Genomic DNA, 14890 nt, shown 5'->3' on the forward strand with positions numbered 1-14890 from the left:
ACTGCCCTATGGGGCCCTTTTATCATTTAATATTTCTGGTAGATTCGGGTGTTTTCGGGGGATACCCACAAATATTAAAGTATTCCCCAGATGTATTAAGGAGGGATCGCAGCAGATATCTCCATCTATTTCCGACAGCAGGCACAGCCCCCATAGATTTCAATGGGGATGTGATGCTGTCAGATTTACCAAGCTCCGGAATGCGAAGGCTTGGTCCCCGCAGCTAACGCCATCAATATTACCGGGAGAGGTTCGGCAGCAGCCCTCCCCGGCAATGGGCGCTGCACATACGTGGTCTGCATGCATAGGAGTCCCAGCTCAGGACTGAAGAGAACGCTGATGCGATCACTTCACTCCAAACACATCGCAGGGACGGGCTCCTTGATATGGCACCAAGATCGCATCGCAAAAGTGATTATTACCATATTTTTGCCATGCCACATATTTCCAGTTACACCCCTGAATTTGACTGTTCTCCTAATACAGGGGTCTATTTACTAAACAGTGTTAGGAGACAGAGTGAAAAGTGATAAGAAAGTGATAAGGTGCCAGCCAATCAGCTCCCAACTGTCATCTCACAGGCTGTGTTTGAAAAATGACAGTTAGGAGCTGATTGGCTGGCACCTTATCACTTTTCACTCTGTCTCCTAACACTGCTTAGTAAATAGACCCTTAGTAAATAGACCCTACAGTCTTATAACTTCTCACTGGTCTGACCACCATTATCAATAAACCGTCTGTGACTCTCCTCCCTATTACTATAATAACCACAGTAAAATCTTTGCAATGTTCAGCATAGGCAATAGACATCCCTCCTCACTGTTACTGTATTCCTAAACTGGGGTTAAAAACCTGTAAAGAGTTTTAGGATATTTGAAAAAGAAGAAAATACTGAATACGAACTTTTTTTTAGCTAACATCAGTTTTGTTTTCTGTGGTATATACTGTGTAGAGTTTAGTGCGCTTTGTAATATAAATTACTGCTAATTACTGTGTTACTCTGTTTACAATTGTTTTCTATTTATTTTACTCAAGGAGCAATACTGAACTTTCAGCTTACTGACGATTGTTACATTTACTGACATTTCCAGAAATGTCCTAAACACCTGCTCTCCTCCTTATCTTCAGCACTCAGCGCTCTCCCCCTCCCCTATTGAACACTGCTGGCTCCCTCCCTCCTCCCTTGGCAAAGTGAGCGAGCCCCCACTCTCCCTGCCAGTCTCACCCCCCTCCCCTTCTCCCCCCTCTCTCTGCCCCCAGCTCCTCTCGCTGCAGAGTCTTGTGACAGTGAAGTAGGGCACACACAGCTGAGCTATCCCGAACAGCAGACCACTCACTCAGCCTGGGCCATGTCAGGCACACGGTCCTCCAACGACCGCAGCACCTCCGGGGGACACAAGAGAGCCCGGCACGATATAGGCAACAAAGTCAGTGTTGTCCTGGGGTCGCAATGGGGGGACGAAGGCAAAGGCAAAGTGGTGGATCTGCTAGCTACAGATGCTGATATTATCTGCAGGTGTCAGGTATGTCTTTTTTGGAGGGAGGGGGTGAGATCTGACTCCAATTTGTCCATATCTGCTGCTGTGTTCCAAAAATGTAATCCCACCAGAACACACAGCAAACTCACTTTCCCTAGTTACTATCCTCCTTTACATGATCTAACCTTATCTTTCATGTATTACAGTAGATATCTAAAATGTAATATATTGTGGTGCGATAACTTCTGTGTTTTGGTTTTATTATATGGTTTTTCTGACCTTTATTCATACCTGGGTGACTTACCCAGCTGTCAGTGTTATGGTTATGTAATCTCCCCCTGTTGCTAATTTGTTCTGAGCTTCTACTCCTAGACCTAGAGCCATAATTAATTCTAGTACAGTGATTTTCAGCCTGTGTACTCTCGCCTGCCAGTATGCTTAGCAAAACCTAAGTGCAAAAATATAGCAACACATATTTTAAATAAAATTGTGGGCGAACTTCAAATTATTATGTTTATAGGGAATAAAAAGTAATGTAGAAATAATCCAGGTTTAAAGGGGTGCTATCATGATAAATACATTAGGCATCAGTAAAACTTTTCTGTCTTGTGTACGAGACAAAATAAAAAATATTTGCTTAAAGACACACCAAAGCATAATCTATGCCCGAGCACCAATCAGTGTCTGAGGTGTATTTACAATCAGCCAATCACAAACAAACGCTGGCAACCACTATCGGCATCCACATGTCATTGACACCCTCTAATAATATGGCTTTCTCAGGCGTATGTGTCTGTGTACCCAGTCTGCATCTGTTTGCTTTTGCGCAGTCACACCCTTGCTGCAGTTAGCCTACATCCTAATGCACCTTCGCTCCTCCATTATAACTCTCAGGGTGAAAGTTTGCGCAAGTGCCAGCATGATGCAAAACCGCATAGTGGCATTTACATGCGCCCACTTTTCTGTGCATTTGTAGATCGATATTAACCCTGCGTCAGGAGCAGCTGGCCTGACAGGCGCCACAAAGCTGTTCTCGCTCACCTCTCCGCCGCAAGGGGGCGCAGGGGCCTGCCCCTCCTAGTACTTTCCTATCTCTAGGTGCTGTTTGAAACCCCTCTAGTCAGTTTTTCCACCGTCTGCGTGGAGTGCAGTAGTGACCTTCCTGGCCTCTCATGCTCATTGCGCCCGTACTTGTCCTACTTTTGAAGGTATGTATTTCTTTTTATTTTCTCACAATTTTGTGTATTTTGATCATTGTATGAATGAAAATTACAAAGGTTGTGGGTATTTTGCGGAAATATGGGGGTTTGTCCAGGGTGGCCTCTTAGGCACACTGCGCCTCTTAAAATTTAGTATTTTTTGTTTTACTTGCTTTAAGGTTAATAAATGTGGTTTTGTGAATCAGATTTCCATATATTCTCTCTTTGTACATCCTAATGACGGTCACTGATCACTTTAAGAACGTTAGAATTGAGTTAATTAGGTGCTAATGATGATTTTATAACAGGCGCACTGCACCCGAACCTGGGAGTCCCAGAGGTGCACCTGACGCAGGGTTAAGTAAAATGTGCTATGTTAACTGTCTCATTCTACATCAGGACCTTTGGGTGTATATCAGATGTGGTACATCTACTGTATGAAAGCTTTTGCACAGATAAACTGTGCATAAACAAAATAACTGAAGATGAATGGGAAAATAACCTACATCTATAAAAACTACTCCTACAGCGTTAAGGACCAGGACACGTTTCTGTAATAATTGTTACTTAGCTCCCTTGGACTCTTCCCTTATACTATCTTTTGTGAACAACTGTTTGTCTGCTATCTCCATGTGGATGTCCCAAAGTTACCTAAAGATACAGAGCTTATCATTCCCCCTCCTCTCTGAGTCACTCCCACCCCTCAAATTTCACTCACTGGCTGCAACACCACAATGTCCTCTGTCTCCCAATCCAGATGCCCTGGTGTCCTCCGTAACTCTAGTCTCTGCTTTACTCCTCAGACCATGGGCTATATTTATGAAGCAGCGGATTTTGCAAGAGGCCTTGTCTCGACTGTATGGAGCTGAACATTTAAAGTGGCACTCCCATTCAGTGTAAAGCCAGGCGTGCTTTGCACTGAATGTTAGTGCTCTGCTTTAAACTTTCAGCTTCGTAATTATAGCCGCTAGTCCAGGCCTGGCCAACCTGGGGCTCTCAAGCTGTTGTGAAACTACAACTCCCAGCATGTCCTACCATGGTTTTGCTGTTAGGGAATGCTAAAACTGTGGCAGGGCATGCTGGGACTTGTAGTTTTACAACAAGTGGAAAGCCACGGGTTGGCCAGGCCTGCTCTAGTCTCTCTAAGGAGCCGATAAATCTATACAGTATTTATTGTAGCCCGAGGCGTACATTTTAATACGCAACCCTATGGGGCCGCAAACTAAAATGCACAATTAAGGGGGGAAAATAGGGTGAATCAGAGGTGCTGTTATAGGTGTTCCAATGTCGCTACAAGGGCACATTGCATGCATCGCCCACACATCATCCTAATTGAATTGACCCCTAACAGTCCTGTTGCCTCCACCTTGAAAAAAATTCTTAATGGTTGGTCAGTTGGATAGTTGGAGGAAAGTTGGTCTGATGTATGCACCAGAATGTATGCCAGCTTCTCTTCAACTGATGATGTCACAGAAGTAGGTGGACAGTGTCTGCCTACTTCTGCATGTTTTGAATAAATAGGATAAAGATGGGTGAGGTTAGGGTACAGCGGGCGGGATGCACTAGTGCAGATTTTGCAGTCAAGCCTCCGAAAATGACATTTTTGGAGGTTTGGCTGCTCACCGCATATGCATCAAGCCCTGGAATGCAATACACTCCGGGGTTTGGGTGCGGTGTCTTCTATTCATGACTTCCCCATGGGAGGGATCCAATGGAATCCCTGCCCAGCACCCCATGCGGCGCATGTGTCACTCGACGCATGCGCAGAAGGACTTCTGGGTCATAGACCGAGGAGTCCTTCTATCTTACCAGGAGAGCTGTCCTTTGTGATTTTATTCATGCATATCTGCGATTTACGCTGGTATGCATGCGATGAGTGGCAAGATGCATCACATGCAAATTCTTGATGCATTCCGCACAGAGAGAGAGGCCAGGAGGAGGTGGGAGAGGTTAGGGCACAGAGAGAAAGGTCAGGAGGAGGTGGGTGAGATTAGGATACAGAGAGAGGGATGAGGAGGAGGTGGGTGATGTTAGGATACAGAGAGAGGGATGAGGAGGAGGTGGGTGAGATTAGGATACAGAGAGAGAGGTGAGGAGGAGGTGGGAGAGGTTAGGTCACAGAGAGAGATGTCAGGAGGAGGTGGGTGAGGTTAGGGCACAGAGAGAGAGAGAGGTCAGGAGGAGGAGGGTGAGATTAGGATACAGAGAGAGAGGTCAGGAGGAGGTGGGTGAGATTAGGATACAGAGAGAGAGGTGAGGAGGAGGTGGGTCAGGTTAGGATACAGAGAGAGAGGTGAGGAGGAGGTGGGAGAGGTTAGTATACAGAGAGAGAGGTGAGGAGGAGGTGGGTGAGATTAGGATACAGAGAGAGGTGAGGAGGAGGTGGGTGAGGTTAGGATACAGAGAGAGTGAGGAGGAGGTGGGTGAGGTTAGGTCACAGAGAGAGGTGAGGAGGAGGTGGGTAAGGTTAGGTCACAGAGAGAGAGGTGAGGAGGAGGTGGGTCAGGTTAGGATACAGAGAGAGAGATGAGGAGGAGGTGGGTCAGGTTAGGATACAGAGAGAGAGGTGAGGAGGAAGTGGGAGAGGTTAGGATACAGAGAGAGAGGTGAGGAGGAGATGGGAGAGGTTAGGATACAGAGAGAAACTTGAGGAGGTGGGAGAGGTTAGAATACAGAGAGAGAGAGGTGAGGAGGAGGTGGGTGAGGTTAGGATACAGAGAGAGAGGTGAGGATGAGGTGGGTGAGGTTAGGATAGAGAGAGAGAGGTGAGGAGGAGGTGGGTGAGGTTAGGTCACAGAGAGAGAGGTGAGGAGGAGGTGGGTGAGGTTAGGTCACAGAGAGAGGTGAGGAGGAGGTGGGTCAGGTTAGGATACAGAGAGAGAGGTGAGGAGGAGGTGGGAGAGGTTAGGATACAGAGAGAGAGGTGAGGAGGAGATGGGAGAGGTTAGGATACAGAGAGAAACTTGAGGAGGAGGTGGGAGAGGTTAGGATACAGAGAGAGAGGTGAGGAGGAGGTGGGTGAGTTTAGATTACAGAGAGAGAGGTGAGGAGGTTGGTGAGGTTAGGGTATAGAGAGAGAGGTCAGGAGGAGGTGGGAGAGGTTGGGGCTCAGAGAGAGAGGTGAGGAAGAGGTTGGTGAGGTTATGATATAGAGAGAGAGAGGTGAGGAAGAGGTGGGTGAGGTTAGGGTAAATAGTGGTTTGGGCACTATACTACAGTATAATAGAAAGTGGTTAGGAGTGGACAGCACAGTACATTATAATACAGAGTGGTTAGGGCAGCGTAGTACATTTAAAACTCCCCGGCTGCCGAGGCCTCTGCGTCTTAGTGAGACAGCATACTGTAGAGTTGCTCAGATGATCGATGTGCGACCAATGTGCCTGATGTTTCGTCTTTTGTATGCAAGTGGCCGGGAGGGAGCTGATTGTCGGCTAACAGCGGGGGGCGTGGCCGGTCACTGACATCACATTGAGGGTGGTGCCGGGGGTGGGGTCGCACGATTGCGGCATCGTGGCCCCGCCCCCTTTTCACAATTCCGTTATTTTCGGCATTGTGAAGCAGGGGGCGGGGCCACGATGATAAATTCAGCGTCACCGGCCCCCCTGCTGCGGGGGTTTCAAGTTTATTCTGGGGGGAGGTCGGGAAGGCTGGTGGGATTCTGGGAGGCTTGCCTGCCTTTCCGGGGGGCCGGGTGCAGCACCTGAAAATCGGGAGGCTCCAGGCCAAATCGGGAGGGTAGGCAAGCCTGGCTGGAGGTGGGCGTCTCTGTGTACAACACATCAGCTAAATCATTCACATATGTTTGCAGATCCGCTGCATACAGAAACGGGATTTGCATGCACCATTGAATCAAAGCCTGTGCCCCGTCCATATATAATCCCACGGCCAGAAGGAAAGCCCTGTCATACTCACCAATGCTGCCAAAATTTCCAAGAGTCTCCTCAATTTCAGGCGACTCTCTCATACCCCTGGGAGAGTAGTCCAACATTGGATCCCACCTATTCCAGGCGAAGTCTGAGTACTTGAAGATGCAATTTGGGGCAAATTGTCTCATCATGTACCGCCCCCCACTGCAATATGCCATGGGCAAAGGCCATGATGATGTAATTCACAGCGCCACATTCTCCACCCCTCCCCCTATGGGATCTGCTGGAGATTCTGCGCGCTCTATAAACTGAACAGCACATGATATTTTAATATGCAGGAAAACAAAAGAAATCAGCCATCATTGTGCAACCGAACTATAACTTATAATAATGAATTCTAAGCAGATCCAGTTTTACATATTTTAAATTGTACTTGTTGATTGCTGCTGTTTCTGTTTTTTTTGTAACTACATTCATTTTGTGTTATAAAAAAGAACAGTATAAGAATTTAGGGGTCTATTTACCAAGCAGTGGGCCTGATTCAGAGCTGAACGCTCTGGCCAGAGCGCTCGCTCTGAATCAGGGCCCTCCTACATTTTTTTGGAGCGTCCTCATGGATGCTCGCATAGCTGTGGGTTACCACCCACAGCTATAGCGAGCGTCCATGATGATGGTCGCGATGGTCTTGACCATCGCGACCATCGGGCTTGCGACGGAGACCCTGCGGTAGGGTCTCGCTGCCGCAAGCCCTGGAGTGATTTTGGCTCTATCAGAGCCAAAATCACTCCCACTGACATCACTAGTGATGTCAGTGGGGCCGGCTTCAGACGGCCATGGGAACGCCTCCGTCTGGCAGGCACGCCCCCGGCACGCCCACCAAAGGGGGCGTGCTGTCAGTCACCATTGACAGCACGCCCCCTTTGGTGCGAGACCCGGAGCGACAGCTTGGCTGTCGCAGTCCGGGTCTCGCGCATGCGCATGACGGAGCTCCCTCCGTCGTGCGCATGCGCAGTAGGGCAACATCGACCCGTTTGCGAGCGTCCTTTGCTTGCGAACGGGTCTGAATGACCCCCAGTGTTAGGAGACAGAGTGAAAAGTGATAAGGTGCCACCCAACTGCCATCTCACAGGTTGTGTTTGAAAAATGACATTTGGGAGCTGATTGGCTGGCACTTTATCACTTCCTTATCACTTTTCACTCTGTCTCTTAACACTGCTTAGTAAATAGACCCCTTAAGGTGCATACACACTTAACGATTTTTTTAACAATTTAACTATAACGACGTCGTTATCGTTCAATTGTTGAAAAAATCGTTCAGTTTCTGAGTTATAACGATGAACGATTATCGTTCATGCGCATTCCCATTTGTAGTTTGTAGTTCATTCTGACTGACCAACTGAATAATTTTCATTAAGGGAAGTTACAAAAATCGTTTGTACTTCAAAAAATCGTTCATTACACTTTAAAAAATCTGACAGAAATTCGTTCTCAAAATCATTCACAAAATCGTTGGTAACAAAATCGTTGTGTGTGTATGCAGCTTTAAAGCTGCATACACACACAACGATTTTGTTACCAACGATTTTATGAACGATTGCTGCATACACACACAACGATTTTGTTACCAACGATTTTATGAACGATTGCTGCATACACACACAACGATTTTGTTACAAACGATTTTATGAACGATTTTCTGTCAGATTTTCTGTTGGATTATCTGTCAGATTTTTTAAAGTGTAATGAACGATTTTTTTGAACTACAAGCGATTTATGCATATTCCCTTAATGAAAATCGTTGAGTTGACAAGTCTGACTGAACTACAAACTACAAACGTGAACGCGCATGAACGATAATCATTCATCGATTGACTCAGAAAGTGAACGATTTTTTCAAACAATTATCGTTAAACGATATCGTTAAACGATAATTGTTCAAAAAATCGTTGTGTGTGTATGCAGCTTAAAGGTTTTATTTCTTGAAACTGCTTAAATTTATACTGCTCTAGATTCCTTGGCCGAGTTTTGCTGTTTGTGTGCTTTTGTGCTCTAGGGATCTCTATATATGTCTACAGACATGATTTTCCAAGTGTGAGTCAGAGGAAGCACAGGTCTACCAAAAGTGTCCTGTGTCTATCCTCAAATCTACAACTGTCACATTTAGACACCTTTACAGCCGGACCCCACCTAGGCTTACTAATAGGACTGGGTGGTGCCCTGGCACAGTAAAGGCAATTTTACCTTGATGTATACACAAGCAAGTGGCCCAAGTTTTTTTTACCAGCATCCGCAATTAAAAATTGTATGTGATATAAATGTGTACAATAGGTGGGTTTGTGTAATGCGTTTGTGGTTTATATAGCCTTTGAAATGCATGAAAAATTGGTATGTCAACATCAAGTACAACACTTACCAGTCCCATCTGACTAGTATTTAAAGCAGAGATTTTTCTAATGACTTCTGTACAATACGAAAAGCAATGTAATGACCTCCTTACAGTACACACAGCATTCTATTTGCCAAATATACAATACAGAGAGCATTCTGGTGTCTGATAGACAAAACACAGAGCATTCTAGTATCAGCTATACAAAACAGACTACATCATAGGGACCTACTAACAGTACACAGAGCATTCTATTTACAGATTTACAATACACAGAGCATTCCAGTGGGATACTTTATTACTCAGCCTATATTATAATACTCATATGAGGGTGGTTCAATAAGTACAAGACCTCTCATGTGTGTAATGTTCTCTATTTCATTCTAATTTCCCACCAGGCCAGAGCAGGTAGACCACTGCTTCCCCTCGGGACCAATAGACTACTGCGCCTCATATCAGTCATACTGTCCCAACATCACTTGTAAGATGGCTTGGCTGACAGAAACATGGTCATACATTAGGGTACGTAGTGTGATCAGATCCCGCACGCCTTGGTGTCTACTACATCCCATATTTAGTGACAATTACATATTTATGCAACACTTCAAACCTGCAAATTACAACACCATAACTCATGAATTGTTACCGCCACTGACTGCCCTAATTGGCCAAGTACTGCGGTTGAACTAAAAGTTGAGTTACAGCTTTAACCAGAATACATTTAAGTAAAGAAGCAGTATCGCAACAATGTTATCAAGTCAGTAATACTTTCACAGGTTTCGTAAACATTAACAAAGTTGCAACAATCACAATATTTTATGGTAAGTTATGTCATACACTCTACAATAATACTGAGAAAATATCAGCGGTATTAAATATGGGATGTGGTCAGCATCCCAGAGTGCGGGATGCCGACGATCGAAATACCAGTACCAAAATCCCAACAGCGTCGGGAAGGTAAGTATCAGGGGTTAGGGAGAGGGTTAGGCTTAGGTACCGGACAGTTGGAGGTTAGGGTTATGCACTAAGACAGGAGGTTAGTGTTAGGCACTAAAGAGGGAGGGTTAGGGTTAGGCACTAAGACGGGAGGTTAGGGTTAGGCACTAAGACGGGAGGTTAGGATTAGGCACAAAGGAGGGAGGGTTAGGGTTAGGCACTAAGACGGGAGGTTAGGGTTAGGCACTAAGGAGGGAGGGTTAGGGTTAGGCACTAAGACGGGAGGTTAGGGTTAAGCACTAAGGAGGGAGGGTTAGGGTTAGGCACTAAGACGGGAGGTTAGGCACTAAGACGGGAGGTTAGGGTTAGGCACAAAGGAGGGAGGGTTAGGGTTAGGCACTAAGGAGGGAGGGTTAGGGTTAGGCACAAAGGAGGGAGGGTTAGGCACTAAGGAGGGAGGTTAGGGTTAGGCACTAAGGAGGGAGGGTTAGGGTTAGGCACTAAGACGGGAGGTTAGGGTTAGGCACTAAGGAGGGAGGGTTAGGGTTAGGCACTAAGACGGGAGGTTAGGCACTAAGACGGGAGGTTTAGGGTTAGGCACAAAGGAGGGAGGGTTAGGGTTAGGCACTAATGAGGGAGGGTTAGGGTTAGGCACTAAGGAGGGAGGGTTAGGGTTAGGCACCAGGGAGGGGGAGGTTAGGGTTGGGCACTAAGGAGTGAGGGTTAGGGTTAGGCACCGGTGAGGGGGAGGTTAGTGTTAGGCACTAAGGAGGGAGGTTAGGGTTAGGCACTAAGACGGGAGGTTAGGGTTAGGCACTAAGGAGGGAGGGTTAGGGTTAGGCACTAAGATGGAAGGTTAGGGTTAGGCACTAAGGAGGGAGGGTTAGGCACCGGTGAGGGGGAGGTTAGGGTTAGGCACTAAGGAGGAGGGTTAGGCACTAAGGAGGGAGGGTTAGGGTTAGGCACTAAGACGGAAGGTTATGGTTGGGCACTAAGGAGGGAGGGTTAGGCACCGGTGAGGGGGAGGTTAGGGTTAGGCACTAAGGAGGGAGGGTTAGGCACTAAGGAGGGAGGGTTAGGCACTAAGATGGAAGGTTATTGTTAGGCACTAAGGAGGGAGGGATAGGGTTAGGCACTGGGGAGTGAGGGTTAGGCGCTAAAACGGGAGGTTAGGGTTAGGCACTAAGATGGGAGGTTAGGGTTAGGCACTAAGACGGGAGGTTAGGGTTAGGCACTAAGGAGGGAGGGTTAGGCACCGGGGAGGGGGAGGTTAGGCACTAAGGAGGGAGGGTTAGGGTTAGGCACCAGTGACGTTAAGGTTAGTGTTAGGCACTAAGGAGGGAGTTTAGGGTTAGGCACTAAGATGGGAGGTTAGGGTTAGGCACTAAGGAGGGAGGGTTAGGGTTAGGCACTAAGACGGAAGGTTAGGGTTAGGCATTAAGGAGGGAGGGTTGGGGTTAGGCACCGGGGAGGGGGAGGTTAGGGTTAGGCACTAAGGATGGAGGGTTAGGGTTAGGCACTAAGATGGAAGGTTAGGGTTAGGCACTAAGGAGGGATGATTAGGCACCGGTGAGGGGGAGGTTAATGTTAGGCACTAAGGAGGGAGGTTAGGGTTAGGCACTAAGGAGGGAGGGTTAGGGTTAGGCACTAAGATGGAAGGTTAGGGTTAGGCACTAAGGAGGGAGGGTTAGGCACCGGTAAGGGGGAGGTTAGGGTTAGGCACTAAGGAGGGAGGGTTAGGCACTAAGGAGGGAGGGTTAGGGTTAGGCACTAAGACGGAAGGTTATGGTTGGGCACTAAGGAGGGAGGGTTAGGCACCGGTGAGGGGGAGGTTAGGGTTAGGCACTAAGGAGGGAGGGTTAGGCACTAAGGAGGGAGGGTTAGGGTTAGGCACTAAGACGGAAGGTTAGGGTTAGGCACTAAGGAGGGAGGGATAGGGTTAGGCACTAAGGAGTGAGGGTTAGGCATTAAAACGGGAGGTTAGGATTAGGCACTAAGCTGGGAGGTTAGAGTTAGGCACTAAGGAGGGAGGATTAGGGTTAGGCACTAAGGAGGGAGGGTTAGGGTTAGGCACCGGGGAGGGAGAGGTTAGGGTTAGGCACTAAGATGGGAGGTTAGGGTTAGGCACTAAAACGGGAGGTTAGGGTTAGGCACTAAGACGGAAGGTTAGGGTTAGGCACTAAGGAGGGAGGGTTAGGGTTAGGCACTAAGACGGAAGGTTAGGGTTAGGCACTGAGGAGGGAGGGTTAGGCACCGGGGAGGGGGAGGTTAAGTTTAGGCACTAAGGAGGGAGGGTTAGGGTTAGGCACCAGTGAGGGGAAGGTTAGTGTTAGGCACTAAGGAGGGAGGTTAGGGTTAGGCACTAAGATGGGAGATTAGAGTTAGGCACTAAGGAGGGAGGGTTAGGGTTAGGCACTAAGACGGAAGGTTAGGGTTAGGCATTAAGGAGGGAGGGTTAGGGTTAGGCACCGGGGAGGTGGAGGTTAGGGTTAGGCACCGGGGAGAGGGAGGTTAGGGTTAGGCACTAAGATGGGAGGTTAGGGTTAGGCACTAAGATGGGAGGTTAGGGTTAGGCACTAAGGAGGGAGGGTTAGGGTTAGGCACTAAGACGGAAGGTTAGGGTTAGGCACTAAGGAGAGAGGGTTAGGCACTGGGGAGGGGGAGGTTAAGTTTAGGCACTAAGGAGGGAGGGTTAGGGTTAGGCACCAGTGAGGGGAAGGTTAGTGTTAGGCACTAAGGAGGGAGGTTAGGGTTAGGCACTAAGATGGGAGATTAGAGTTAGGCACTAAGGAGGGAGGGTTAGGGTTAGGCACTAAGACGGAAGGTTAGGGTTAGGCATTAAGGAGGGAGGGTTAGGGTTAGGCACCGGGGAGGTGGAGGTTAGGGTTAGGCACCGCGGAGAGGGAGGTTAGGGTTAGGCACTAAGATGGGAGGTTAGGGTTAGGCACTAAGATGGGAGGTTAGGGTTAGGCACTAAGGAGGGAGGGTTAGGGTTAGGCACTAAGACGGAAGGTTAGGGTTAGGCACTAAGGAGAGAGGGTTAGGCACTGGGGAGGGGGAGGTTAAGTTTAGGCACTAAGGAGGGAGGGTTAGGGTTAGGCACCAGTGAGGGGAAGGTTAGTGTTAGGCACTAAGGAGGGAGGTTAGGGTTAGGCACTAAAACGGGAGGTTAGGGTTAGGCACTAAGGAGGGAGGGTTAGGGTTAGGCACTAAGACGGAAGGTTAGGGTTAGGCATTAAGGAGGGAGGGTTAGGGTTAGGCACCGGGGAGGTGGAGGTTAGGGTTAGGCACCGGGGAGAGGGAGGTTAGGGTTAGGCACTAAGATGGGAGGTTAGGGTTAGGCACTAAGATGGGAGGTTAGGGTTAGGCACTAAGGAGGGAGGGTTAGGGTTAGGCACTAAGACGGAAGCTTAGGGTTAGGCACTAAGGAGAGAGGGTTAGGCACTGGGGAGGGGGAGGTTAAGTTTAGGCACTAAGGAGGGAGGGTTAGGGTTAGGCACCAGTGAGGGGAAGGTTAGTGTTAGGCACTAAGGAGGGAGGTTAGGGTTAGGCACTAAAACGGGAGGTTAGGGTTAGGCACTAAGGAGGGAGGGTTAGGGTTAGGCACTAAGACGGAAGGTTAGGGTTAGGCATTAAGGAGGGAGGGTTAGGGTTAGGCACCGGGGAGGGGGAGGTTAGGGTTAGGCACCGGGGAGGGGGAGGTTAGGGTTAGACACTAAGATGGGAGGTTAGGGTTAGGCACTAAGATGGGAGGTTAGGGTTAGGCACTAAGGAGGGAGGGTTAGGGTTAGGCACCGGGGAGGGGGAGGTTAGGTTTAGGCACTAAGGAGGGAGTGTTAGGGTTAGGCACCGGTGAGGGGGAGGTTAGTGTTAGGCACTAAGGAGGGAGGTTAGGGTTAGGCACTAAGGAGGGAGGTTTAGGGTTAGGCACTGGGGAGGGGGAGGTTAGGTTTAGGCACTAAGAAGGGAGGGTTAGGATTAGGCACCGGGGAGGGGGAGGTTAGGGTTAGGCACTAAGAAGGGAGGTTAGAGTTAGGGTTAGGCACTAAGGAGGGAGGGTTAGGCACTAAGACGGAAGGCTAGGGTTAGGTACTAAGGAGGGAGGTTATAGTTAGGCACTAAGACGGGAGGTTAGGGTTAGGCACTAAGACGGGAGGTTAGGGTTAGGCACTAAGGAGGGAGGGTTAGGGTTTGGCACTGGGGAGGGGGAGGTTTGGTTTAGGCACTAAGAAGGGAGGGTTAGGGTTAGGCACCGGTGAGGGGGAGGTTAGTGTTAGGCACTAAGGAGGTAGGTTAGGGTTAGGCACTAAGACGGGAGGTTAGGGTTAGGCACTGAGGAGGGAGGGTTAGGGTTAGGAACTAAGACGGAAGGTTAAGGTTAGGCACTGAGGAGGGAGGGTTAGGGTTAGGCACTGGTGAGGGGGAGCTTAGGGTTAGGCACTAAGGAGGGAGGGTTAGGCACTAAGATGGAAGGTTAGGGTTAGGCACTAAGGAGGGAGGGTTAGGGTTAGGCACTGGTGAGGGGGAGGTTACGGTTAGGCATCGGGGAGGGAGGGTTAGGGGTAAGGGTTAGTCTTACTTTACTTACCTAAGGGTATTGGGATTCTGACTGTCGGTATGCCACTGTTGCTACTCTGACCAGCGGCATCCCGACGGCCGGGATCCCATACCCAAACCCTTAATATTACATTGCTAAACTTTATTGGCCAAACATGCACTGGAGACAGTTTTGTGTGGATGCAATAAGATTTCTTAACTACTGACTTGAAATATTGCCTCTTTGAGTATGCTTTGATAATAGAAATAGTGCTGTTACTTATATGAAAGGGCTGTTGTGTGTTATGGTGTCATGCAGTTAGGCTAATGTTATGGCCGACAATATAGTAGAATCTCTTTCTGATTTAAGCCACAACAATCTTCCAACAATAAAGTATTCGTGCTCTATTATACCAGTTTGCCTAGAAGAGCACAGGGCTCGATTCAGACCCGCTCGCTAGATGCGTACGCTCATTTCCAGCGTATGCA

The 14890-nt window shown here is 48.3% G+C and overlaps 1 protein-coding gene across 1 annotated transcript in view; it reads left to right on the forward strand.

Moving 5' to 3' along the window:
- Nucleotides 1-1243: 1243 nt before the first annotated feature.
- ADSS1 (adenylosuccinate synthase 1) overlaps nt 1244-14890 on the forward strand; it is an 83199-nt gene continuing 69552 nt past the window's right edge. Inside the window, exon 1 of the mRNA XM_088473745.1 lies at nt 1244-1523. Within this exon, the coding sequence (XP_088329871.1) occupies nt 1350-1523 (174 nt within the window). The 5' untranslated portion in view covers nt 1244-1349. The remainder of the gene's footprint in view (nt 1524-14890) is intronic.

The sequence above is a fragment of the Taudactylus pleione genome, unplaced genomic scaffold (genome assembly GCF_031769625.1).
Source record: "Taudactylus pleione unplaced genomic scaffold, aTauple2 ptg000139l, whole genome shotgun sequence".
NCBI lineage: Eukaryota > Metazoa > Chordata > Amphibia > Anura > Myobatrachidae > Taudactylus > Taudactylus pleione.